The following is a 22,172-nucleotide window of genomic DNA, read 5'->3' as shown; positions in this document are numbered from 1 at the left end:
CTGTTTCCGGCTATTAGGAGCAATTCATATATTGGGCACTGCGTTTCGACTTTTTTATTAGACCACAGTAAAAAAATTCACTCACAGAAGTCCCTTTCTTTCATGGCTACAAACACGAAGAATTCTGTCGTAAGTAAAACGAATGCGCAAGCCAAAATAACGATGGGGCGAAGTCATAAGCATCGCCCTGTGGCCCAATGGATAAGGCATCTGACTACGAATCAGGGGATTCCAGGTTCGACTCCTGGCAGGGTCGCACTGTCGCATTTCGGCTGCATGGTCTACTGTGTAACGCGCGCGCACGTTCTGGCGTAATGCGTTGATAAACGGAATGTACGCAGTCATATTGGAAAGTAATATCACGCACTTAGTATCGTCGCCTTTGTTAGCATTCATGTAAGTTACCATCCACTCGCTACAGTCGCTCTCCATCCTACGGCTAAATCAACAGCCGTGATTTTTACTATGTCGCCGTCCATCCGTACGCGGTGACAGTTGTAAGCTTTACAGTAACGTGACATGCTCCACAAGCAGTTACGGTGTGTGGACGATGCCTATCATGGCAACGCTTGTTCTTTATCGCTTCTCGGCCTAATGGCTAAGATCAAGTGTAGTATCTGTTCTTATCAGTTTAATATCTGGTAGGCCATTCTCTGAATGGTCAGTATATTAATCTGATTTATTAATCTGATTTTTGGCCTTGGGTCATGGAGGTGGATTCATTCACGCCGTGACCACGGGTTGCCTTGGTGTTGCACTATTACCGATGGCGGCCCACATAAGCAATAAAAGAATAATAGCAGTCCTCTTTCCGACGGCACTCTGCATAGTCTACGGCGGGAACAAAACGCGTACACTGGGGGAGAATACAGCCTATGCCCCGCGACACGGCAGTTTATAACACACTCAAGCCACAAGCATTAACAAACTTTGAAGGGTACCCTCATGCTACGGTGCAGTTCCAACTCATACTTACCTGACGGGGAAGTAAAGACTGATCAATGAGGGTTTTCTTCCAGAGTGAGGCTCTTGCATTGCACTACGCTTGGGCTGACCTCTGCGATTACTGCAAACGTCAGTAACTCGACCGTACAATTTCTGGTAGTGGGGGCCTGCGTCCGCGCTCGCCCCCTCCTTAAGTCAAAATGAATGAGCTTAGAAAAGTTGCGCGGCCAAATGTCGGTGGTGACTTAAACGCTAAGGTAAAACCTCGCTTGGCTGTTACGAAACGTGATTGCGATATAAGTCCTCGGAAGGCGGCGGAATTTTATTTTATTTGCCATTCCGTCAGGGTTATTGGATGATCGGCAATAGATCGAGTTTGTATGCATTTGAAAGCTCTTTTTTCTCGTACTATCACCTGAAAATGTCGTAGGAAAATGTCATAGGAAACACTTTCAACAACCGCCACGTTCCTTAATTGTTATAACAAGAAATATATCACAGCACCATTGAAATGAAAAGGCAACAAATGAAAATGAAAAGCCTACGACACCGGGAGTTCCCAGGCGGTCCCCCATCCAAGTACTATCCCGGCCCGACGATGCTTAACTTCCGTGATCAGACGAGAACGGGTGTGTTCATCGTGGTATGGCCGTAGACATTAGTAGGGGCAAATACGTGCAATTTATTTTGACGTTGTGATCAAATTTTTTTATTTAATTTCTTTGAGTTACTTAGGACAAGGCGTATGCATGGATTATCTATTAGACTTTAAGGTTATAGTTTTGTGAAAAAAACAATGTTTTTTTAAAGATGTGTGGCTATAAAAATAGCCGTTGTTTTCTGAGTGTAGCGGTTTACTTCTTCTGTCCTTTGTCGTTCTTCTTTGGGAGTAAGACAGCTTGAATGTTTGGCAAAACACCACCAGCTGCAATGGTTACACCGCTCAAAAGTTTGTTTAATTCTTCATCATTACGAACAGCCAATTGTAAATGTCTTGGAATAATCCTAGCTTTTTTGTTGTCTCTTGCTGCGTTACCAGCCAACTCCAATATCTCAGCAGATAAATATTCCAAGACGGCTGCTAAGTAAACTGGTGCTCCAGATCCAATTCGGTTAGCATAGTGCCCTCTACGAAGGAATCTATGCACTCTACCGACTGGAAATTGAAGTCCAGCTCTTGAGGATCTTGTCTTGGCTTTAGCCTTAGCTTTTCCACCTTTTCCACGTCCAGACATAACTGCGATTTGATTTGTAAGTTAATACAAAAACGTACGAATATTTAACGTAAGTGTTAACGAAATAAACTTTACTCGTTTTTTCATCATAAAAATAGGATCGAAATCATGTTTTTTTAACCAATCATAATTAAGTATTAAACAAAAGATTTTTTTTTTAACCAATTAAATTGCGTATCGGCGTTTTCGGATCGAATTCGATCCGATTTTTTTACTTATAAACAAAAAGTTTTGACTTGCAGTTTAATGCTTATTTACAAGTTAAGTAGCAAAAATTTTTAACCATGTCTGACGCAGCAGCTAAAGGAGGAAAACAGGCACCTAAAGTAGCCAAGAAAGGTGAAAAAAGAGCCGGCAAAAAAGGAGGAAAGATTGGTGGAACTGGTGAAAAGAAACGCAAGAGAAAGAGAAAGGAAAGTTATGCTATTTACATCTACAATGTTTTGAAACAAGTTCACCCAGATGTCGGAGTTTCAAGCAAAGCTATGAGCATCATGAACTCATTTGTCAACGACATCTTTGAGCGCATTGCTTCCGAAGCTTCGCGTTTGGCTCTTCAAAACAAAAAGTCGACCATCTCTTCTCGTGAAATTCAAACCGCAGTACGTCTTCTCTTGCCTGGAGAACTTGCAAAACACGCAGTCAGTGAAGGAACAAAAGCCGTCACAAAATACACAAGCAGCAAGTAAACCAACGTCTACCAAACACAAACGGTCTTTTTTAAGACCACACATCTTTAAAAAAACATTTACTTGGCGTCACTACAAGTTAACCGAAGTTAATAAAACTTCTAAATAATGTGCTTAAGAACACTAGCCTACATTTAAAATACTTCCCCATGTGTGTGTGTGGATTAGCTTCACTTTTCATACGTATTATTAGCTGTACTTGCAGAAAAGACAAGTACATTGATCCATGTTATTGCTTACATTTAACTTAACCCAGCTTTTCACGGAAACACTCCCAGGCAAATTAACCCTACAAAGTATTTCTAAATTTTTTTTGTGTCATATATGACATAGTATCGTATAGCAATAAATGTAACTGTGACAAGACTTTACACATTGTGTAATTTGGAAGCGTGCACAAAGTAATGTTTTAAAAGATTTGTGGCTATAAAAATAGCCGTTTTTGTTGAGCAATGACAACGCTTAACCTCCGAATCCGTAAAGAGTTCTTCCTTGACGTTTTAAGGCATAAACAACATCCATAGCGGTAACGGTCTTGCGTTTAGCGTGCTCTGTGTAGGTTACAGCATCACGAATAACATTCTCTAAGAAAACCTTCAGTACACCTCTGGTTTCCTCATAGATAAGGCCAGAGATACGTTTGACACCACCTCGTCGAGCAAGACGTCGAATAGCAGGTTTTGTGATTCCCTGAATGTTATCACGAAGAATTTTTCGGTGACGTTTAGCACCTCCTTTTCCCAATCCTTTACCTCCTTTTCCGCGTCCAGACATATTGATATAGTTGCGTACAGAACGAGTACAAAAACAACGTTTGAGTTAACAGAATTCAGACAGCTTTAAAAAGAGGCCATAAAATTACCTACTGCTCGTGGAAACACCCTAATTAACCAATAGAGTTGCGTCATTACAAAATGTTCCGAACATTTTGTACATTTTTTTAAGTAAAACTGTAGTTTTTTTAAAAATTCGTGGTCTTAATGTTTCAGTAAGGCAATAAATTTGGCATCGTTGGAATTCGCCAAACCTTCTGCTACTTACTAAAAAAAAAAAAAGTCAAAAGCTTTTGTGTATCAGAAGATACAGCCGTTTTCCCGTAGCCAAAAAACACAGATTTTATAAAAATGTTAAAGTAATGAGCGTAATGTCATTATGCAGCCAATCAGAAATTACTTTCTTAGCACCAATTAAATGGTTTGTTTTGAACCTTAGCTGTCAATCAATATGAGAAATAAAACTTTGGCGCGATAGTGCATTTTAGACCGTCTTGTGTATCCGTACTACATCGACTTCTTAAAATATGGCTCGTACAAAGCAAACTGCACGTAAATCTACTGGAGGAAAGGCTCCACGAAAACAACTCGCCACTAAAGCTGCGAGGAAAAGCGCACCAGCTACTGGAGGAGTGAAAAAACCACATCGTTACAGACCTGGTACAGTTGCTCTCAGAGAAATCAGAAGATACCAGAAGTCAACCGAGCTCTTGATCCGCAAGTTGCCTTTCCAGCGTCTTGTGCGAGAAATTGCTCAGGACTTCAAAACAGATCTGCGATTCCAGAGCACAGCCGTTATGGCTCTGCAAGAGGCTTCTGAAGCGTACCTTGTTGGCTTGTTCGAGGATACTAACTTGTGTGCCATTCACGCAAAACGAGTTACAATCATGCCTAAAGACATCCAGTTGGCAAGAAGAATTCGTGGGGAACGTGCCTAAGCATCTTACCAAACAAAAAACGGCTATTTTTATAGCCACACATCCATAAAAAATATTACGGCTAGCTTTTTATATCAAACTTTGTTCTGCTTTCTGTTTAAATTTTATGCTACATAAAAATTTTATGCTACATAAAGTTTGACAATGTTAAAAATATGAAGGGCAAGAAAAGTAAAAGCAAGAAAATAAGAAATTTAAAAACGAAAATACTTAAACTTAGGGAATCTAATCTTAAAATTACTCTTTTTTAACTGTTTAAGTGACTTAAACAAGTTTAACTTTGTACCAAGATAATGTTTTTTTGTAAATGTGTGGCTATAAAAATAGCCGTTTGTTAATGTAATAGCCAGATACACACAAATTATTTTTTTGCGGTCTTCTTTGCTGCCTTTTTGGGAGTCTTTTTGACCTTCTTTGCTGCAGGTTTTTTAGCAACAGGCTTCTTTGTGGGTTTCTTAGCTGCTGGTTTCTTAGCCGAGGCTTTCTTTGTGGCAGGCTTCTTTGCTGCTTTCTTTGGCGTGCTCTTCTTTGCTGGCTTCTTTTTTGGTGTACTTTTCTTTGCAGTAGGCTTCTTTGCCGTTGGCTTTTTTGCTGCGGCCTTTTTCTTAGGTTTTTCTTTTTTTACCTGACCTAGCTTGAATGATCCAGAAGCACCAGTGCCTTTAGTTTGAATCAAATCGCCTGATGTTACTCCTCGTTTAAGAGCCATTTTCAGATGATGATCTGAGTTTTCAGCAACTTTGTAATTTGCATGAATATATTTTGTAATAGCTTGGCGAGATGAACCACCGCGTTCCTTTAGGGTAGCGATAGCAGCCTTGATCATGTCCACATATTTAGGGTGATCAGCTGTCTTCTTTGCAGCAGGTTTCTTCTTGGGTGCGATTTTCTTTGGAGAAGCTGCTTCACTCATTTTTAATGTTTTCTTACAACAATCCAACGATAAACGATGCTTGTTATCACAGTAGAAGTATACTAAACATTACCGTGTAAATGAGATATAATTTAAGACGGTGCGAAGTATGCGGACGTAAAAGTACCACTCCCGGGAATTGATTTGGCGCGAAAACAGAAATGTGTGTTTCTGTACATCGTATAATGTCCGTTTTGGGAGCCGCGACTATGCGAAAGCATGTTAATTTTTATTTGTAGCACGACGCAATAGTCTGAAAGAGAAGCTGCTGGAGTTTGAGGTCTTCAGCATTACATCTACTCTGTTAATTTGGGCTTCTTCCGCGCCCGTGTTAGGATTTTCATAAAGCGTTCTTTGGTTTGCGTTGCGTATGTCGGCCTACATCATCGACACGGCCTGTTTCCGGCTATTAGGAGCAATTCATATATTGGGCACTGCGTTTCGACTTTTTTATTAGACCACAGTAAAAAAATTCACTCACAGAAGTCCCTTTCTTTCATGGCTACAAACACGAAGAATTCTGTCGTAAGTAAAACGAATGCGCAAGCCAAAATAACGATGGGGCGAAGTCATAAGCATCGCCCTGTGGCCCAATGGATAAGGCATCTGACTACGAATCAGGGGATTCCAGGTTCGACTCCTGGCAGGGTCGCACTGTCGCATTTCGGCTGCATGGTCTACTGTGTAACGCGCGCGCACGTTCTGGCGTAATGCGTTGATAAACGGAATGTACGCAGTCATATTGGAAAGTAATATCACGCACTTAGTATCGTCGCCTTTGTTAGCATTCATGTAAGTTACCATCCACTCGCTACAGTCGCTCTCCATCCTACGGCTAAATCAACAGCCGTGATTTTTACTATGTCGCCGTCCATCCGTACGCGGTGACAGTTGTAAGCTTTACAGTAACGTGACATGCTCCACAAGCAGTTACGGTGTGTGGACGATGCCTATCATGGCAACGCTTGTTCTTTATCGCTTCTCGGCCTAATGGCTAAGATCAAGTGTAGTATCTGTTCTTATCAGTTTAATATCTGGTAGGCCATTCTCTGAATGGTCAGTATATTAATCTGATTTTTGGCCTTGGGTCATGGAGGTGGATTCATTCACGCCGTGACCACGGGTTGCCTTGGTGTTGCACTATTACCGATGGCGGCCCACATAAGCAATAAAAGAATAATAGCAGTCCTCTTTCCGACGGCACTCTGCATAGTCTACGGCGGGAACAAAACGCGTACACTGGGGGAGAATACAGCCTATGCCCCGCGACACGGCAGTTTATAACACACTCAAGCCACAAGCATTAACAAACTTTGAAGGGTACCCTCATGCTACGGTGCAGTTCCAACTCATACTTACCTGACGGGGAAGTAAAGACTGATCAATGAGGGTTTTCTTCCAGAGTGAGGCTCTTGCATTGCACTACGCTTGGGCTGACCTCTGCGATTACTGCAAACGTCAGTAACTCGACCGTACAATTTCTGGTAGTGGGGGCCTGCGTCCGCGCTCGCCCCCTCCTTAAGTCAAAATGAATGAGCTTAGAAAAGTTGCGCGGCCAAATGTCGGTGGTGACTTAAACGCTAAGGTAAAACCTCGCTTGGCTGTTACGAAACGTGATTGCGATATAAGTCCTCGGAAGGCGGCGGAATTTTATTTTATTTGCCATTCCGTCAGGGTTATTGGATGATCGGCAATAGATCGAGTTTGTATGCATTTGAAAGCTCTTTTTTCTCGTACTATCACCTGAAAATGTCGTAGGAAAATGTCATAGGAAACACTTTCAACAACCGCCACGTTCCTTAATTGTTATAACAAGAAATATATCACAGCACCATTGAAATGAAAAGGCAACAAATGAAAATGAAAAGCCTACGACACCGGGAGTTCCCAGGCGGTCCCCCATCCAAGTACTATCCCGGCCCGACGATGCTTAACTTCCGTGATCAGACGAGAACGGGTGTGTTCATCGTGGTATGGCCGTAGACATTAGTAGGGGCAAATACGTGCAATTTATTTTGACGTTGTGATCAAATTTTTTTATTTAATTTCTTTGAGTTACTTAGGACAAGGCGTATGCATGGATTATCTATTAGACTTTAAGGTTATAGTTTTGTGAAAAAAACAATGTTTTTTTAAAGATGTGTGGCTATAAAAATAGCCGTTGTTTTCTGAGTGTAGCGGTTTACTTCTTCTGTCCTTTGTCGTTCTTCTTTGGGAGTAAGACAGCTTGAATGTTTGGCAAAACACCACCAGCTGCAATGGTTACACCGCTCAAAAGTTTGTTTAATTCTTCATCATTACGAACAGCCAATTGTAAATGTCTTGGAATAATCCTAGCTTTTTTGTTGTCTCTTGCTGCGTTACCAGCCAACTCCAATATCTCAGCAGATAAATATTCCAAGACGGCTGCTAAGTAAACTGGTGCTCCAGATCCAATTCGGTTAGCATAGTGCCCTCTACGAAGGAATCTATGCACTCTACCGACTGGAAATTGAAGTCCAGCTCTTGAGGATCTTGTCTTGGCTTTAGCCTTAGCTTTTCCACCTTTTCCACGTCCAGACATAACTGCGATTTGATTTGTAAGTTAATACAAAAACGTACGAATATTTAACGTAAGTGTTAACGAAATAAACTTTACTCGTTTTTTCATCATAAAAATAGGATCGAAATCATGTTTTTTTAACCAATCATAATTAAGTATTAAACAAAAGATTTTTTTTTTAACCAATTAAATTGCGTATCGGCGTTTTCGGATCGAATTCGATCCGATTTTTTTACTTATAAACAAAAAGTTTTGACTTGCAGTTTAATGCTTATTTACAAGTTAAGTAGCAAAAATTTTTAACCATGTCTGACGCAGCAGCTAAAGGAGGAAAACAGGCACCTAAAGTAGCCAAGAAAGGTGAAAAAAGAGCCGGCAAAAAAGGAGGAAAGATTGGTGGAACTGGTGAAAAGAAACGCAAGAGAAAGAGAAAGGAAAGTTATGCTATTTACATCTACAATGTTTTGAAACAAGTTCACCCAGATGTCGGAGTTTCAAGCAAAGCTATGAGCATCATGAACTCATTTGTCAACGACATCTTTGAGCGCATTGCTTCCGAAGCTTCGCGTTTGGCTCTTCAAAACAAAAAGTCGACCATCTCTTCTCGTGAAATTCAAACCGCAGTACGTCTTCTCTTGCCTGGAGAACTTGCAAAACACGCAGTCAGTGAAGGAACAAAAGCCGTCACAAAATACACAAGCAGCAAGTAAACCAACGTCTACCAAACACAAACGGTCTTTTTTAAGACCACACATCTTTAAAAAAACATTTACTTGGCGTCACTACAAGTTAACCGAAGTTAATAAAACTTCTAAATAATGTGCTTAAGAACACTAGCCTACATTTAAAATACTTCCCCATGTGTGTGTGTGGATTAGCTTCACTTTTCATACGTATTATTAGCTGTACTTGCAGAAAAGACAAGTACATTGATCCATGTTATTGCTTACATTTAACTTAACCCAGCTTTTCACGGAAACACTCCCAGGCAAATTAACCCTACAAAGTATTTCTAAATTTTTTTTGTGTCATATATGACATAGTATCGTATAGCAATAAATGTAACTGTGACAAGACTTTACACATTGTGTAATTTGGAAGCGTGCACAAAGTAATGTTTTAAAAGATTTGTGGCTATAAAAATAGCCGTTTTTGTTGAGCAATGACAACGCTTAACCTCCGAATCCGTAAAGAGTTCTTCCTTGACGTTTTAAGGCATAAACAACATCCATAGCGGTAACGGTCTTGCGTTTAGCGTGCTCTGTGTAGGTTACAGCATCACGAATAACATTCTCTAAGAAAACCTTCAGTACACCTCTGGTTTCCTCATAGATAAGGCCAGAGATACGTTTGACACCACCTCGTCGAGCAAGACGTCGAATAGCAGGTTTTGTGATTCCCTGAATGTTATCACGAAGAATTTTTCGGTGACGTTTAGCACCTCCTTTTCCCAATCCTTTACCTCCTTTTCCGCGTCCAGACATATTGATATAGTTGCGTACAGAACGAGTACAAAAACAACGTTTGAGTTAACAGAATTCAGACAGCTTTAAAAAGAGGCCATAAAATTACCTACTGCTCGTGGAAACACCCTAATTAACCAATAGAGTTGCGTCATTACAAAATGTTCCGAACATTTTGTACATTTTTTTAAGTAAAACTGTAGTTTTTTTAAAAATTCGTGGTCTTAATGTTTCAGTAAGGCAATAAATTTGGCATCGTTGGAATTCGCCAAACCTTCTGCTACTTACTAAAAAAAAAAAAAGTCAAAAGCTTTTGTGTATCAGAAGATACAGCCGTTTTCCCGTAGCCAAAAAACACAGATTTTATAAAAATGTTAAAGTAATGAGCGTAATGTCATTATGCAGCCAATCAGAAATTACTTTCTTAGCACCAATCAAATGGTTTGTTTTGAACCTTAGCTGTCAATCAATATGAGAAATAAAACTTTGGCGCGATAGTGCATTTTAGACCGTCTTGTGTATCCGTACTACATCGACTTCTTAAAATATGGCTCGTACAAAGCAAACTGCACGTAAATCTACTGGAGGAAAGGCTCCACGAAAACAACTCGCCACTAAAGCTGCGAGGAAAAGCGCACCAGCTACTGGAGGAGTGAAAAAACCACATCGTTACAGACCTGGTACAGTTGCTCTCAGAGAAATCAGAAGATACCAGAAGTCAACCGAGCTCTTGATCCGCAAGTTGCCTTTCCAGCGTCTTGTGCGAGAAATTGCTCAGGACTTCAAAACAGATCTGCGATTCCAGAGCACAGCCGTTATGGCTCTGCAAGAGGCTTCTGAAGCGTACCTTGTTGGCTTGTTCGAGGATACTAACTTGTGTGCCATTCACGCAAAACGAGTTACAATCATGCCTAAAGACATCCAGTTGGCAAGAAGAATTCGTGGGGAACGTGCCTAAGCATCTTACCAAACAAAAAACGGCTATTTTTATAGCCACACATCCATAAAAAATATTACGGCTAGCTTTTTATATCAAACTTTGTTCTGCTTTCTGTTTAAATTTTATGCTACATAAAAATTTTATGCTACATAAAGTTTGACAATGTTAAAAATATGAAGGGCAAGAAAAGTAAAAGCAAGAAAATAAGAAATTTAAAAACGAAAATACTTAAACTTAGGGAATCTAATCTTAAAATTACTCTTTTTTAACTGTTTAAGTGACTTAAACAAGTTTAACTTTGTACCAAGATAATGTTTTTTTGTAAATGTGTGGCTATAAAAATAGCCGTTTGTTAATGTAATAGCCAGATACACACAAATTATTTTTTTGCGGTCTTCTTTGCTGCCTTTTTGGGAGTCTTTTTGACCTTCTTTGCTGCAGGTTTTTTAGCAACAGGCTTCTTTGTGGGTTTCTTAGCTGCTGGTTTCTTAGCCGAGGCTTTCTTTGTGGCAGGCTTCTTTGCTGCTTTCTTTGGCGTGCTCTTCTTTGCTGGCTTCTTTTTTGGTGTACTTTTCTTTGCAGTAGGCTTCTTTGCCGTTGGCTTTTTTGCTGCGGCCTTTTTCTTAGGTTTTTCTTTTTTTACCTGACCTAGCTTGAATGATCCAGAAGCACCAGTGCCTTTAGTTTGAATCAAATCGCCTGATGTTACTCCTCGTTTAAGAGCCATTTTCAGATGATGATCTGAGTTTTCAGCAACTTTGTAATTTGCATGAATATATTTTGTAATAGCTTGGCGAGATGAACCACCGCGTTCCTTTAGGGTAGCGATAGCAGCCTTGATCATGTCCACATATTTAGGGTGATCAGCTGTCTTCTTTGCAGCAGGTTTCTTCTTGGGTGCGATTTTCTTTGGAGAAGCTGCTTCACTCATTTTTAATGTTTTCTTACAACAATCCAACGATAAACGATGCTTGTTATCACAGTAGAAGTATACTAAACATTACCGTGTAAATGAGATATAATTTAAGACGGTGCGAAGTATGCGGACGTAAAAGTACCACTCCCGGGAATTGATTTGGCGCGAAAACAGAAATGTGTGTTTCTGTACATCGTATAATGTCCGTTTTGGGAGCCGCGACTATGCGAAAGCATGTTAATTTTTATTTGTAGCACGACGCAATAGTCTGAAAGAGAAGCTGCTGGAGTTTGAGGTCTTCAGCATTACATCTACTCTGTTAATTTGGGCTTCTTCCGCGCCCGTGTTAGGATTTTCATAAAGCGTTCTTTGGTTTGCGTTGCGTATGTCGGCCTACATCATCGACACGGCCTGTTTCCGGCTATTAGGAGCAATTCATATATTGGGCACTGCGTTTCGACTTTTTTATTAGACCACAGTAAAAAAATTCACTCACAGAAGTCCCTTTCTTTCATGGCTACAAACACGAAGAATTCTGTCGTAAGTAAAACGAATGCGCAAGCCAAAATAACGATGGGGCGAAGTCATAAGCATCGCCCTGTGGCCCAATGGATAAGGCATCTGACTACGAATCAGGGGATTCCAGGTTCGACTCCTGGCAGGGTCGCACTGTCGCATTTCGGCTGCATGGTCTACTGTGTAACGCGCGCGCACGTTCTGGCGTAATGCGTTGATAAACGGAATGTACGCAGTCATATTGGAAAGTAATATCACGCACTTAGTATCGTCGCCTTTGTTAGCATTCATGTAAGTTACCATCCACTCGCTACAGTCGCTCTCCATCCTACGGCTAAATCAACAGCCGTGATTTTTACTATGTCGCCGTCCATCCGTACGCGGTGACAGTTGTAAGCTTTACAGTAACGTGACATGCTCCACAAGCAGTTACGGTGTGTGGACGATGCCTATCATGGCAACGCTTGTTCTTTATCGCTTCTCGGCCTAATGGCTAAGATCAAGTGTAGTATCTGTTCTTATCAGTTTAATATCTGGTAGGCCATTCTCTGAATGGTCAGTATATTAATCTGATTTTTGGCCTTGGGTCATGGAGGTGGATTCATTCACGCCGTGACCACGGGTTGCCTTGGTGTTGCACTATTACCGATGGCGGCCCACATAAGCAATAAAAGAATAATAGCAGTCCTCTTTCCGACGGCACTCTGCATAGTCTACGGCGGGAACAAAACGCGTACACTGGGGGAGAATACAGCCTATGCCCCGCGACACGGCAGTTTATAACACACTCAAGCCACAAGCATTAACAAACTTTGAAGGGTACCCTCATGCTACGGTGCAGTTCCAACTCATACTTACCTGACGGGGAAGTAAAGACTGATCAATGAGGGTTTTCTTCCAGAGTGAGGCTCTTGCATTGCACTACGCTTGGGCTGACCTCTGCGATTACTGCAAACGTCAGTAACTCGACCGTACAATTTCTGGTAGTGGGGGCCTGCGTCCGCGCTCGCCCCCTCCTTAAGTCAAAATGAATGAGCTTAGAAAAGTTGCGCGGCCAAATGTCGGTGGTGACTTAAACGCTAAGGTAAAACCTCGCTTGGCTGTTACGAAACGTGATTGCGATATAAGTCCTCGGAAGGCGGCGGAATTTTATTTTATTTGCCATTCCGTCAGGGTTATTGGATGATCGGCAATAGATCGAGTTTGTATGCATTTGAAAGCTCTTTTTTCTCGTACTATCACCTGAAAATGTCGTAGGAAAATGTCATAGGAAACACTTTCAACAACCGCCACGTTCCTTAATTGTTATAACAAGAAATATATCACAGCACCATTGAAATGAAAAGGCAACAAATGAAAATGAAAAGCCTACGACACCGGGAGTTCCCAGGCGGTCCCCCATCCAAGTACTATCCCGGCCCGACGATGCTTAACTTCCGTGATCAGACGAGAACGGGTGTGTTCATCGTGGTATGGCCGTAGACATTAGTAGGGGCAAATACGTGCAATTTATTTTGACGTTGTGATCAAATTTTTTTATTTAATTTCTTTGAGTTACTTAGGACAAGGCGTATGCATGGATTATCTATTAGACTTTAAGGTTATAGTTTTGTGAAAAAAACAATGTTTTTTTAAAGATGTGTGGCTATAAAAATAGCCGTTGTTTTCTGAGTGTAGCGGTTTACTTCTTCTGTCCTTTGTCGTTCTTCTTTGGGAGTAAGACAGCTTGAATGTTTGGCAAAACACCACCAGCTGCAATGGTTACACCGCTCAAAAGTTTGTTTAATTCTTCATCATTACGAACAGCCAATTGTAAATGTCTTGGAATAATCCTAGCTTTTTTGTTGTCTCTTGCTGCGTTACCAGCCAACTCCAATATCTCAGCAGATAAATATTCCAAGACGGCTGCTAAGTAAACTGGTGCTCCAGATCCAATTCGGTTAGCATAGTGCCCTCTACGAAGGAATCTATGCACTCTACCGACTGGAAATTGAAGTCCAGCTCTTGAGGATCTTGTCTTGGCTTTAGCCTTAGCTTTTCCACCTTTTCCACGTCCAGACATAACTGCGATTTGATTTGTAAGTTAATACAAAAACGTACGAATATTTAACGTAAGTGTTAACGAAATAAACTTTACTCGTTTTTTCATCATAAAAATAGGATCGAAATCATGTTTTTTTAACCAATCATAATTAAGTATTAAACAAAAGATTTTTTTTTTAACCAATTAAATTGCGTATCGGCGTTTTCGGATCGAATTCGATCCGATTTTTTTACTTATAAACAAAAAGTTTTGACTTGCAGTTTAATGCTTATTTACAAGTTAAGTAGCAAAAATTTTTAACCATGTCTGACGCAGCAGCTAAAGGAGGAAAACAGGCACCTAAAGTAGCCAAGAAAGGTGAAAAAAGAGCCGGCAAAAAAGGAGGAAAGATTGGTGGAACTGGTGAAAAGAAACGCAAGAGAAAGAGAAAGGAAAGTTATGCTATTTACATCTACAATGTTTTGAAACAAGTTCACCCAGATGTCGGAGTTTCAAGCAAAGCTATGAGCATCATGAACTCATTTGTCAACGACATCTTTGAGCGCATTGCTTCCGAAGCTTCGCGTTTGGCTCTTCAAAACAAAAAGTCGACCATCTCTTCTCGTGAAATTCAAACCGCAGTACGTCTTCTCTTGCCTGGAGAACTTGCAAAACACGCAGTCAGTGAAGGAACAAAAGCCGTCACAAAATACACAAGCAGCAAGTAAACCAACGTCTACCAAACACAAACGGTCTTTTTTAAGACCACACATCTTTAAAAAAACATTTACTTGGCGTCACTACAAGTTAACCGAAGTTAATAAAACTTCTAAATAATGTGCTTAAGAACACTAGCCTACATTTAAAATACTTCCCCATGTGTGTGTGTGGATTAGCTTCACTTTTCATACGTATTATTAGCTGTACTTGCAGAAAAGACAAGTACATTGATCCATGTTATTGCTTACATTTAACTTAACCCAGCTTTTCACGGAAACACTCCCAGGCAAATTAACCCTACAAAGTATTTCTAAATTTTTTTTGTGTCATATATGACATAGTATCGTATAGCAATAAATGTAACTGTGACAAGACTTTACACATTGTGTAATTTGGAAGCGTGCACAAAGTAATGTTTTAAAAGATTTGTGGCTATAAAAATAGCCGTTTTTGTTGAGCAATGACAACGCTTAACCTCCGAATCCGTAAAGAGTTCTTCCTTGACGTTTTAAGGCATAAACAACATCCATAGCGGTAACGGTCTTGCGTTTAGCGTGCTCTGTGTAGGTTACAGCATCACGAATAACATTCTCTAAGAAAACCTTCAGTACACCTCTGGTTTCCTCATAGATAAGGCCAGAGATACGTTTGACACCACCTCGTCGAGCAAGACGTCGAATAGCAGGTTTTGTGATTCCCTGAATGTTATCACGAAGAATTTTTCGGTGACGTTTAGCACCTCCTTTTCCCAATCCTTTACCTCCTTTTCCGCGTCCAGACATATTGATATAGTTGCGTACAGAACGAGTACAAAAACAACGTTTGAGTTAACAGAATTCAGACAGCTTTAAAAAGAGGCCATAAAATTACCTACTGCTCGTGGAAACACCCTAATTAACCAATAGAGTTGCGTCATTACAAAATGTTCCGAACATTTTGTACATTTTTTTAAGTAAAACTGTAGTTTTTTTAAAAATTCGTGGTCTTAATGTTTCAGTAAGGCAATAAATTTGGCATCGTTGGAATTCGCCAAACCTTCTGCTACTTACTAAAAAAAAAAAAAGTCAAAAGCTTTTGTGTATCAGAAGATACAGCCGTTTTCCCGTAGCCAAAAAACACAGATTTTATAAAAATGTTAAAGTAATGAGCGTAATGTCATTATGCAGCCAATCAGAAATTACTTTCTTAGCACCAATCAAATGGTTTGTTTTGAACCTTAGCTGTCAATCAATATGAGAAATAAAACTTTGGCGCGATAGTGCATTTTAGACCGTCTTGTGTATCCGTACTACATCGACTTCTTAAAATATGGCTCGTACAAAGCAAACTGCACGTAAATCTACTGGAGGAAAGGCTCCACGAAAACAACTCGCCACTAAAGCTGCGAGGAAAAGCGCACCAGCTACTGGAGGAGTGAAAAAACCACATCGTTACAGACCTGGTACAGTTGCTCTCAGAGAAATCAGAAGATACCAGAAGTCAACCGAGCTCTTGATCCGCAAGTTGCCTTTCCAGCGTCTTGTGCGAGAAATTGCTCAGGACTTCAAAACAGATCTGCGATTCCAGAGCACAGCCGTTATGGCTCTGCAAGAGGCTTCTGAAGCGTACCTTGTTGGCTTGTTCGAGGATACTAACTTGTGTGCCATTCACGCAAAACGAGTTACAATCATGCCTAAAGACATCCAGTTGGCAAGAAGAATTCGTGGGGAACGTGCCTAAGCATCTTACCAAACAAAAAACGGCTATTTTTATAGCCACACATCCATAAAAAATATTACGGCTAGCTTTTTATATCAAACTTTGTTCTGCTTTCTGTTTAAATTTTATGCTACATAAAAATTTTATGCTACATAAAGTTTGACAATGTTAAAAATATGAAGGGCAAGAAAAGTAAAAGCAAGAAAATAAGAAATTTAAAAACGAAAATACTTAAACTTAGGGAATCTAATCTTAAAATTACTCTTTTTTAACTGTTTAAGTGACTTAAACAAGTTTAACTTTGTACCAAGATAATGTTTTTTTGTAAATGTGTGGCTATAAAAATAGCCGTTTGTTAATGTAATAGCCAGATACACACAAATTATTTTTTTGCGGTCTTCTTTGCTGCCTTTTTGGGAGTCTTTTTGACCTTCTTTGCTGCAGGTTTTTTAGCAACAGGCTTCTTTGTGGGTTTCTTAGCTGCTGGTTTCTTAGCCGAGGCTTTCTTTGTTGCAGGCTTCTTTGCTGCTTTCTTTGGCGTGCTCTTCTTTGCTGGCTTCTTTGTTGGTGTACTTTTCTTTGCAGTAGGCTTCTTTGCCGTTGGCTTTTTTGCTGCGGCCTTTTTCTTAGGTTTTTCTTTTTTTACCTGACCTAGCTTGAATGATCCAGAAGCACCAGTGCCTTTAGTTTGAATCAAATCGCCTGATGTTACTCCTCGTTTAAGAGCCATTTTCAGATGATGATCTGAGTTTTCAGCAACTTTGTAATTTGCATGAATATATTTTGTAATAGCTTGGCGAGATGAACCACCGCGTTCCTTTAGGGTAGCGATAGCAGCCTTGATCATGTCCACATATTTAGGGTGATCAGCTGTCTTCTTTGCAGCAGGTTTCTTCTTGGGTGCGATTTTCTTTGGAGAAGCTGCTTCACTCATTTTTAATGTTTTCTTACAACAATCCAACGATAAACGATGCTTGTTATCACAGTAGAAGTATACTAAACATTACCGTGTAAATGAGATATAATTTAAGACGGTGCGAAGTATGCGGACGTAAAAGTACCACTCCCGGGAATTGATTTGGCGCGAAAACAGAAATGTGTGTTTCTGTACATCGTATAATGTCCGTTTTGGGAGCCGCGACTATGCGAAAGCATGTTAATTTTTATTTGTAGCACGACGCAATAGTCTGAAAGAGAAGCTGCTGGAGTTTGAGGTCTTCAGCATTACATCTACTCTGTTAATTTGGGCTTCTTCCGCGCCCGTGTTAGGATTTTCATAAAGCGTTCTTTGGTTTGCGTTGCGTATGTCGGCCTACATCATCGACACGGCCTGTTTCCGGCTATTAGGAGCAATTCATATATTGGGCACTGCGTTTCGACTTTTTTATTAGACCACAGTAAAAAAATTCACTCACAGAAGTCCCTTTCTTTCATGGCTACAAACACGAAGAATTCTGTCGTAAGTAAAACGAATGCGCAAGCCAAAATAACGATGGGGCGAAGTCATAAGCATCGCCCTGTGGCCCAATGGATAAGGCATCTGACTACGAATCAGGGGATTCCAGGTTCGACTCCTGGCAGGGTCGCACTGTCGCATTTCGGCTGCATGGTCTACTGTGTAACGCGCGCGCACGTTCTGGCGTAATGCGTTGATAAACGGAATGTACGCAGTCATATTGGAAAGTAATATCACGCACTTAGTATCGTCGCCTTTGTTAGCATTCATGTAAGTTACCATCCACTCGCTACAGTCGCTCTCCATCCTACGGCTAAATCAACAGCCGTGATTTTTACTATGTCGCCGTCCATCCGTACGCGGTGACAGTTGTAAGCTTTACAGTAACGTGACATGCTCCACAAGCAGTTACGGTGTGTGGACGATGCCTATCATGGCAACGCTTGTTCTTTATCGCTTCTCGGCCTAATGGCTAAGATCAAGTGTAGTATCTGTTCTTATCAGTTTAATATCTGGTAGGCCATTCTCTGAATGGTCAGTATATTAATCTGATTTTTGGCCTTGGGTCATGGAGGTGGATTCATTCACGCCGTGACCACGGGTTGCCTTGGTGTTGCACTATTACCGATGGCGGCCCACATAAGCAATAAAAGAATAATAGCAGTCCTCTTTCCGACGGCACTCTGCATAGTCTACGGCGGGAACAAAACGCGTACACTGGGGGAGAATACAGCCTATGCCCCGCGACACGGCAGTTTATAACACACTCAAGCCACAAGCATTAACAAACTTTGAAGGGTACCCTCATGCTACGGTGCAGTTCCAACTCATACTTACCTGACGGGGAAGTAAAGACTGATCAATGAGGGTTTTCTTCCAGAGTGAGGCTCTTGCATTGCACTACGCTTGGGCTGACCTCTGCGATTACTGCAAACGTCAGTAACTCGACCGTACAATTTCTGGTAGTGGGGGCCTGCGTCCGCGCTCGCCCCCTCCTTAAGTCAAAATGAATGAGCTTAGAAAAGTTGCGCGGCCAAATGTCGGTGGTGACTTAAACGCTAAGGTAAAACCTCGCTTGGCTGTTACGAAACGTGATTGCGATATAAGTCCTCGGAAGGCGGCGGAATTTTATTTTATTTGCCATTCCGTCAGGGTTATTGGATGATCGGCAATAGATCGAGTTTGTATGCATTTGAAAGCTCTTTTTTCTCGTACTATCACCTGAAAATGTCGTAGGAAAATGTCATAGGAAACACTTTCAACAACCGCCACGTTCCTTAATTGTTATAACAAGAAATATATCACAGCACCATTGAAATGAAAAGGCAACAAATGAAAATGAAAAGCCTACGACACCGGGAGTTCCCAGGCGGTCCCCCATCCAAGTACTATCCCGGCCCGACGATGCTTAACTTCCGTGATCAGACGAGAACGGGTGTGTTCATCGTGGTATGGCCGTAGACATTAGTAGGGGCAAATACGTGCAATTTATTTTGACGTTGTGATCAAATTTTTTTATTTAATTTCTTTGAGTTACTTAGGACAAGGCGTATGCATGGATTATCTATTAGACTTTAAGGTTATAGTTTTGTGAAAAAAACAATGTTTTTTTAAAGATGTGTGGCTATAAAAATAGCCGTTGTTTTCTGAGTGTAGCGGTTTACTTCTTCTGTCCTTTGTCGTTCTTCTTTGGGAGTAAGACAGCTTGAATGTTTGGCAAAACACCACCAGCTGCAATGGTTACACCGCTCAAAAGTTTGTTTAATTCTTCATCATTACGAACAGCCAATTGTAAATGTCTTGGAATAATCCTAGCTTTTTTGTTGTCTCTTGCTGCGTTACCAGCCAACTCCAATATCTCAGCAGATAAATATTCCAAGACGGCTGCTAAGTAAACTGGTGCTCCAGATCCAATTCGGTTAGCATAGTGCCCTCTACGAAGGAATCTATGCACTCTACCGACTGGAAATTGAAGTCCAGCTCTTGAGGATCTTGTCTTGGCTTTAGCCTTAGCTTTTCCACCTTTTCCACGTCCAGACATAACTGCGATTTGATTTGTAAGTTAATACAAAAACGTACGAATATTTAACGTAAGTGTTAACGAAATAAACTTTACTCGTTTTTTCATCATAAAAATAGGATCGAAATCATGTTTTTTTAACCAATCATAATTAAGTATTAAACAAAAGATTTTTTTTTTAACCAATTAAATTGCGTATCGGCGTTTTCGGATCGAATTCGATCCGATTTTTTTACTTATAAACAAAAAGTTTTGACTTGCAGTTTAATGCTTATTTACAAGTTAAGTAGCAAAAATTTTTAACCATGTCTGACGCAGCAGCTAAAGGAGGAAAACAGGCACCTAAAGTAGCCAAGAAAGGTGAAAAAAGAGCCGGCAAAAAAGGAGGAAAGATTGGTGGAACTGGTGAAAAGAAACGCAAGAGAAAGAGAAAGGAAAGTTATGCTATTTACATCTACAATGTTTTGAAACAAGTTCACCCAGATGTCGGAGTTTCAAGCAAAGCTATGAGCATCATGAACTCATTTGTCAACGACATCTTTGAGCGCATTGCTTCCGAAGCTTCGCGTTTGGCTCTTCAAAACAAAAAGTCGACCATCTCTTCTCGTGAAATTCAAACCGCAGTACGTCTTCTCTTGCCTGGAGAACTTGCAAAACACGCAGTCAGTGAAGGAACAAAAGCCGTCACAAAATACACAAGCAGCAAGTAAACCAACGTCTACCAAACACAAACGGTCTTTTTTAAGACCACACATCTTTAAAAAAACATTTACTTGGCGTCACTACAAGTTAACCGAAGTTAATAAAACTTCTAAATAATGTGCTTAAGAACACTAGCCTACATTTAAAATACTTCCCCATGTGTGTGTGTGGATTAGCTTCACTTTTCATACGTATTATTAGCTGTACTTGCAGAAAAGACAAGTACATTGATCCATGTTATTGCTTACATTTAACTTAACCCAGCTTTTCACGGAAACACTCCCAGGCAAATTAACCCTACAAAGTATTTCTAAATTTTTTTTGTGTCATATATGACATAGTATCGTATAGCAATAAATGTAACTGTGACAAGACTTTACACATTGTGTAATTTGGAAGCGTGCACAAAGTAATGTTTTAAAAGATTTGTGGCTATAAAAATAGCCGTTTTTGTTGAGCAATGACAACGCTTAACCTCCGAATCCGTAAAGAGTTCTTCCTTGACGTTTTAAGGCATAAACAACATCCATAGCGGTAACGGTCTTGCGTTTAGCGTGCTCTGTGTAGGTTACAGCATCACGAATAACATTCTCTAAGAAAACCTTCAGTACACCTCTGGTTTCCTCATAGATAAGGCCAGAGATACGTTTGACACCACCTCGTCGAGCAAGACGTCGAATAGCAGGTTTTGTGATTCCCTGAATGTTATCACGAAGAATTTTTCGGTGACGTTTAGCACCTCCTTTTCCCAATCCTTTACCTCCTTTTCCGCGTCCAGACATATTGATATAGTTGCGTACAGAACGAGTACAAAAACAACGTTTGAGTTAACAGAATTCAGACAGCTTTAAAAAGAGGCCATAAAATTACCTACTGCTCGTGGAAACACCCTAATTAACCAATAGAGTTGCGTCATTACAAAATGTTCCGAACATTTTGTACATTTTTTTAAGTAAAACTGTAGTTTTTTTAAAAATTCGTGGTCTTAATGTTTCAGTAAGGCAATAAATTTGGCATCGTTGGAATTCGCCAAACCTTCTGCTACTTACTAAAAAAAAAAAAAGTCAAAAGCTTTTGTGTATCAGAAGATACAGCCGTTTTCCCGTAGCCAAAAAACACAGATTTTATAAAAATGTTAAAGTAATGAGCGTAATGTCATTATGCAGCCAATCAGAAATTACTTTCTTAGCACCAATCAAATGGTTTGTTTTGAACCTTAGCTGTCAATCAATATGAGAAATAAAACTTTGGCGCGATAGTGCATTTTAGACCGTCTTGTGTATCCGTACTACATCGACTTCTTAAAATATGGCTCGTACAAAGCAAACTGCACGTAAATCTACTGGAGGAAAGGCTCCACGAAAACAACTCGCCACTAAAGCTGCGAGGAAAAGCGCACCAGCTACTGGAGGAGTGAAAAAACCACATCGTTACAGACCTGGTACAGTTGCTCTCAGAGAAATCAGAAGATACCAGAAGTCAACCGAGCTCTTGATCCGCAAGTTGCCTTTCCAGCGTCTTGTGCGAGAAATTGCTCAGGACTTCAAAACAGATCTGCGATTCCAGAGCACAGCCGTTATGGCTCTGCAAGAGGCTTCTGAAGCGTACCTTGTTGGCTTGTTCGAGGATACTAACTTGTGTGCCATTCACGCAAAACGAGTTACAATCATGCCTAAAGACATC

General features: G+C 40.5%; 1 protein-coding gene, 11 non-coding genes and 1 pseudogene across 12 annotated transcripts; 8 read left to right on the top strand and 5 right to left on the bottom strand.

Annotated features, from left to right (window-relative positions):
- Positions 1-578: 578 nt before the first annotated feature.
- LOC130661518 (U2 spliceosomal RNA) lies at positions 579-783 on the top strand (annotated as a pseudogene).
- Positions 784-968: 185 nt separating this feature from the next.
- Positions 969-1,133, top strand: LOC130659981 (U1 spliceosomal RNA). Its single transcript, XR_008987183.1, has one exon. It is a non-coding gene; the product is annotated as a U1 spliceosomal RNA (small nuclear RNA).
- Positions 1,134-1,483: 350 nt separating this feature from the next.
- Positions 1,484-1,602, bottom strand: LOC130661714 (5S ribosomal RNA). Its single transcript, XR_008988892.1, has one exon. It is a non-coding gene; the product is annotated as a 5S ribosomal RNA (ribosomal RNA).
- Positions 1,603-6,467: 4,865 nt separating this feature from the next.
- LOC130661027 (U2 spliceosomal RNA) lies at positions 6,468-6,659 on the top strand. Its single transcript, XR_008988223.1, has one exon. It is a non-coding gene; the product is annotated as a U2 spliceosomal RNA (small nuclear RNA).
- Positions 6,660-6,844: 185 nt separating this feature from the next.
- On the top strand, positions 6,845-7,009 carry LOC130659980 (U1 spliceosomal RNA). Its single transcript, XR_008987182.1, has one exon. It is a non-coding gene; the product is annotated as a U1 spliceosomal RNA (small nuclear RNA).
- A 350-nt stretch (positions 7,010-7,359) lies between these two features.
- On the bottom strand, positions 7,360-7,478 carry LOC130661713 (5S ribosomal RNA). Its single transcript, XR_008988891.1, has one exon. It is a non-coding gene; the product is annotated as a 5S ribosomal RNA (ribosomal RNA).
- Positions 7,479-12,343: 4,865 nt separating this feature from the next.
- On the top strand, positions 12,344-12,535 carry LOC130661026 (U2 spliceosomal RNA). The gene has a single exon (XR_008988222.1). It is a non-coding gene; the product is annotated as a U2 spliceosomal RNA (small nuclear RNA).
- Positions 12,536-12,720: 185 nt separating this feature from the next.
- Positions 12,721-12,885, top strand: LOC130659978 (U1 spliceosomal RNA). Its single transcript, XR_008987180.1, has one exon. It is a non-coding gene; the product is annotated as a U1 spliceosomal RNA (small nuclear RNA).
- Positions 12,886-13,235: 350 nt separating this feature from the next.
- LOC130661712 (5S ribosomal RNA) lies at positions 13,236-13,354 on the bottom strand. The gene has a single exon (XR_008988890.1). It is a non-coding gene; the product is annotated as a 5S ribosomal RNA (ribosomal RNA).
- A 3,236-nt stretch (positions 13,355-16,590) lies between these two features.
- Positions 16,591-17,733, bottom strand: LOC130657433 (histone H1-delta-like). Its single transcript, XM_057460416.1, has one exon. It carries the CDS (start codon positions 17,243-17,245, stop codon positions 16,694-16,696), a length of 552 nt encoding a protein of 183 aa, XP_057316399.1. The 5' UTR covers positions 17,246-17,733; the 3' UTR covers positions 16,591-16,693.
- A 486-nt stretch (positions 17,734-18,219) lies between these two features.
- LOC130661025 (U2 spliceosomal RNA) lies at positions 18,220-18,411 on the top strand. Its single transcript, XR_008988221.1, has one exon. It is a non-coding gene; the product is annotated as a U2 spliceosomal RNA (small nuclear RNA).
- Positions 18,412-18,596: 185 nt separating this feature from the next.
- On the top strand, positions 18,597-18,761 carry LOC130659976 (U1 spliceosomal RNA). Its single transcript, XR_008987179.1, has one exon. It is a non-coding gene; the product is annotated as a U1 spliceosomal RNA (small nuclear RNA).
- Positions 18,762-19,111: 350 nt separating this feature from the next.
- On the bottom strand, positions 19,112-19,230 carry LOC130661710 (5S ribosomal RNA). The gene has a single exon (XR_008988888.1). It is a non-coding gene; the product is annotated as a 5S ribosomal RNA (ribosomal RNA).
- Between the last annotated feature and the right edge of the window lie 2,942 nt (positions 19,231-22,172).

This window comes from Hydractinia symbiolongicarpus, chromosome 9, assembly GCF_029227915.1.
Source record: "Hydractinia symbiolongicarpus strain clone_291-10 chromosome 9, HSymV2.1, whole genome shotgun sequence".
NCBI classification, from domain to species: Eukaryota; Metazoa; Cnidaria; class Hydrozoa; order Anthoathecata; family Hydractiniidae; genus Hydractinia; species Hydractinia symbiolongicarpus.
Note: the sequence above shows the minus strand (reverse complement) of the source record. Positions and strands in the feature narration are given on the sequence as shown.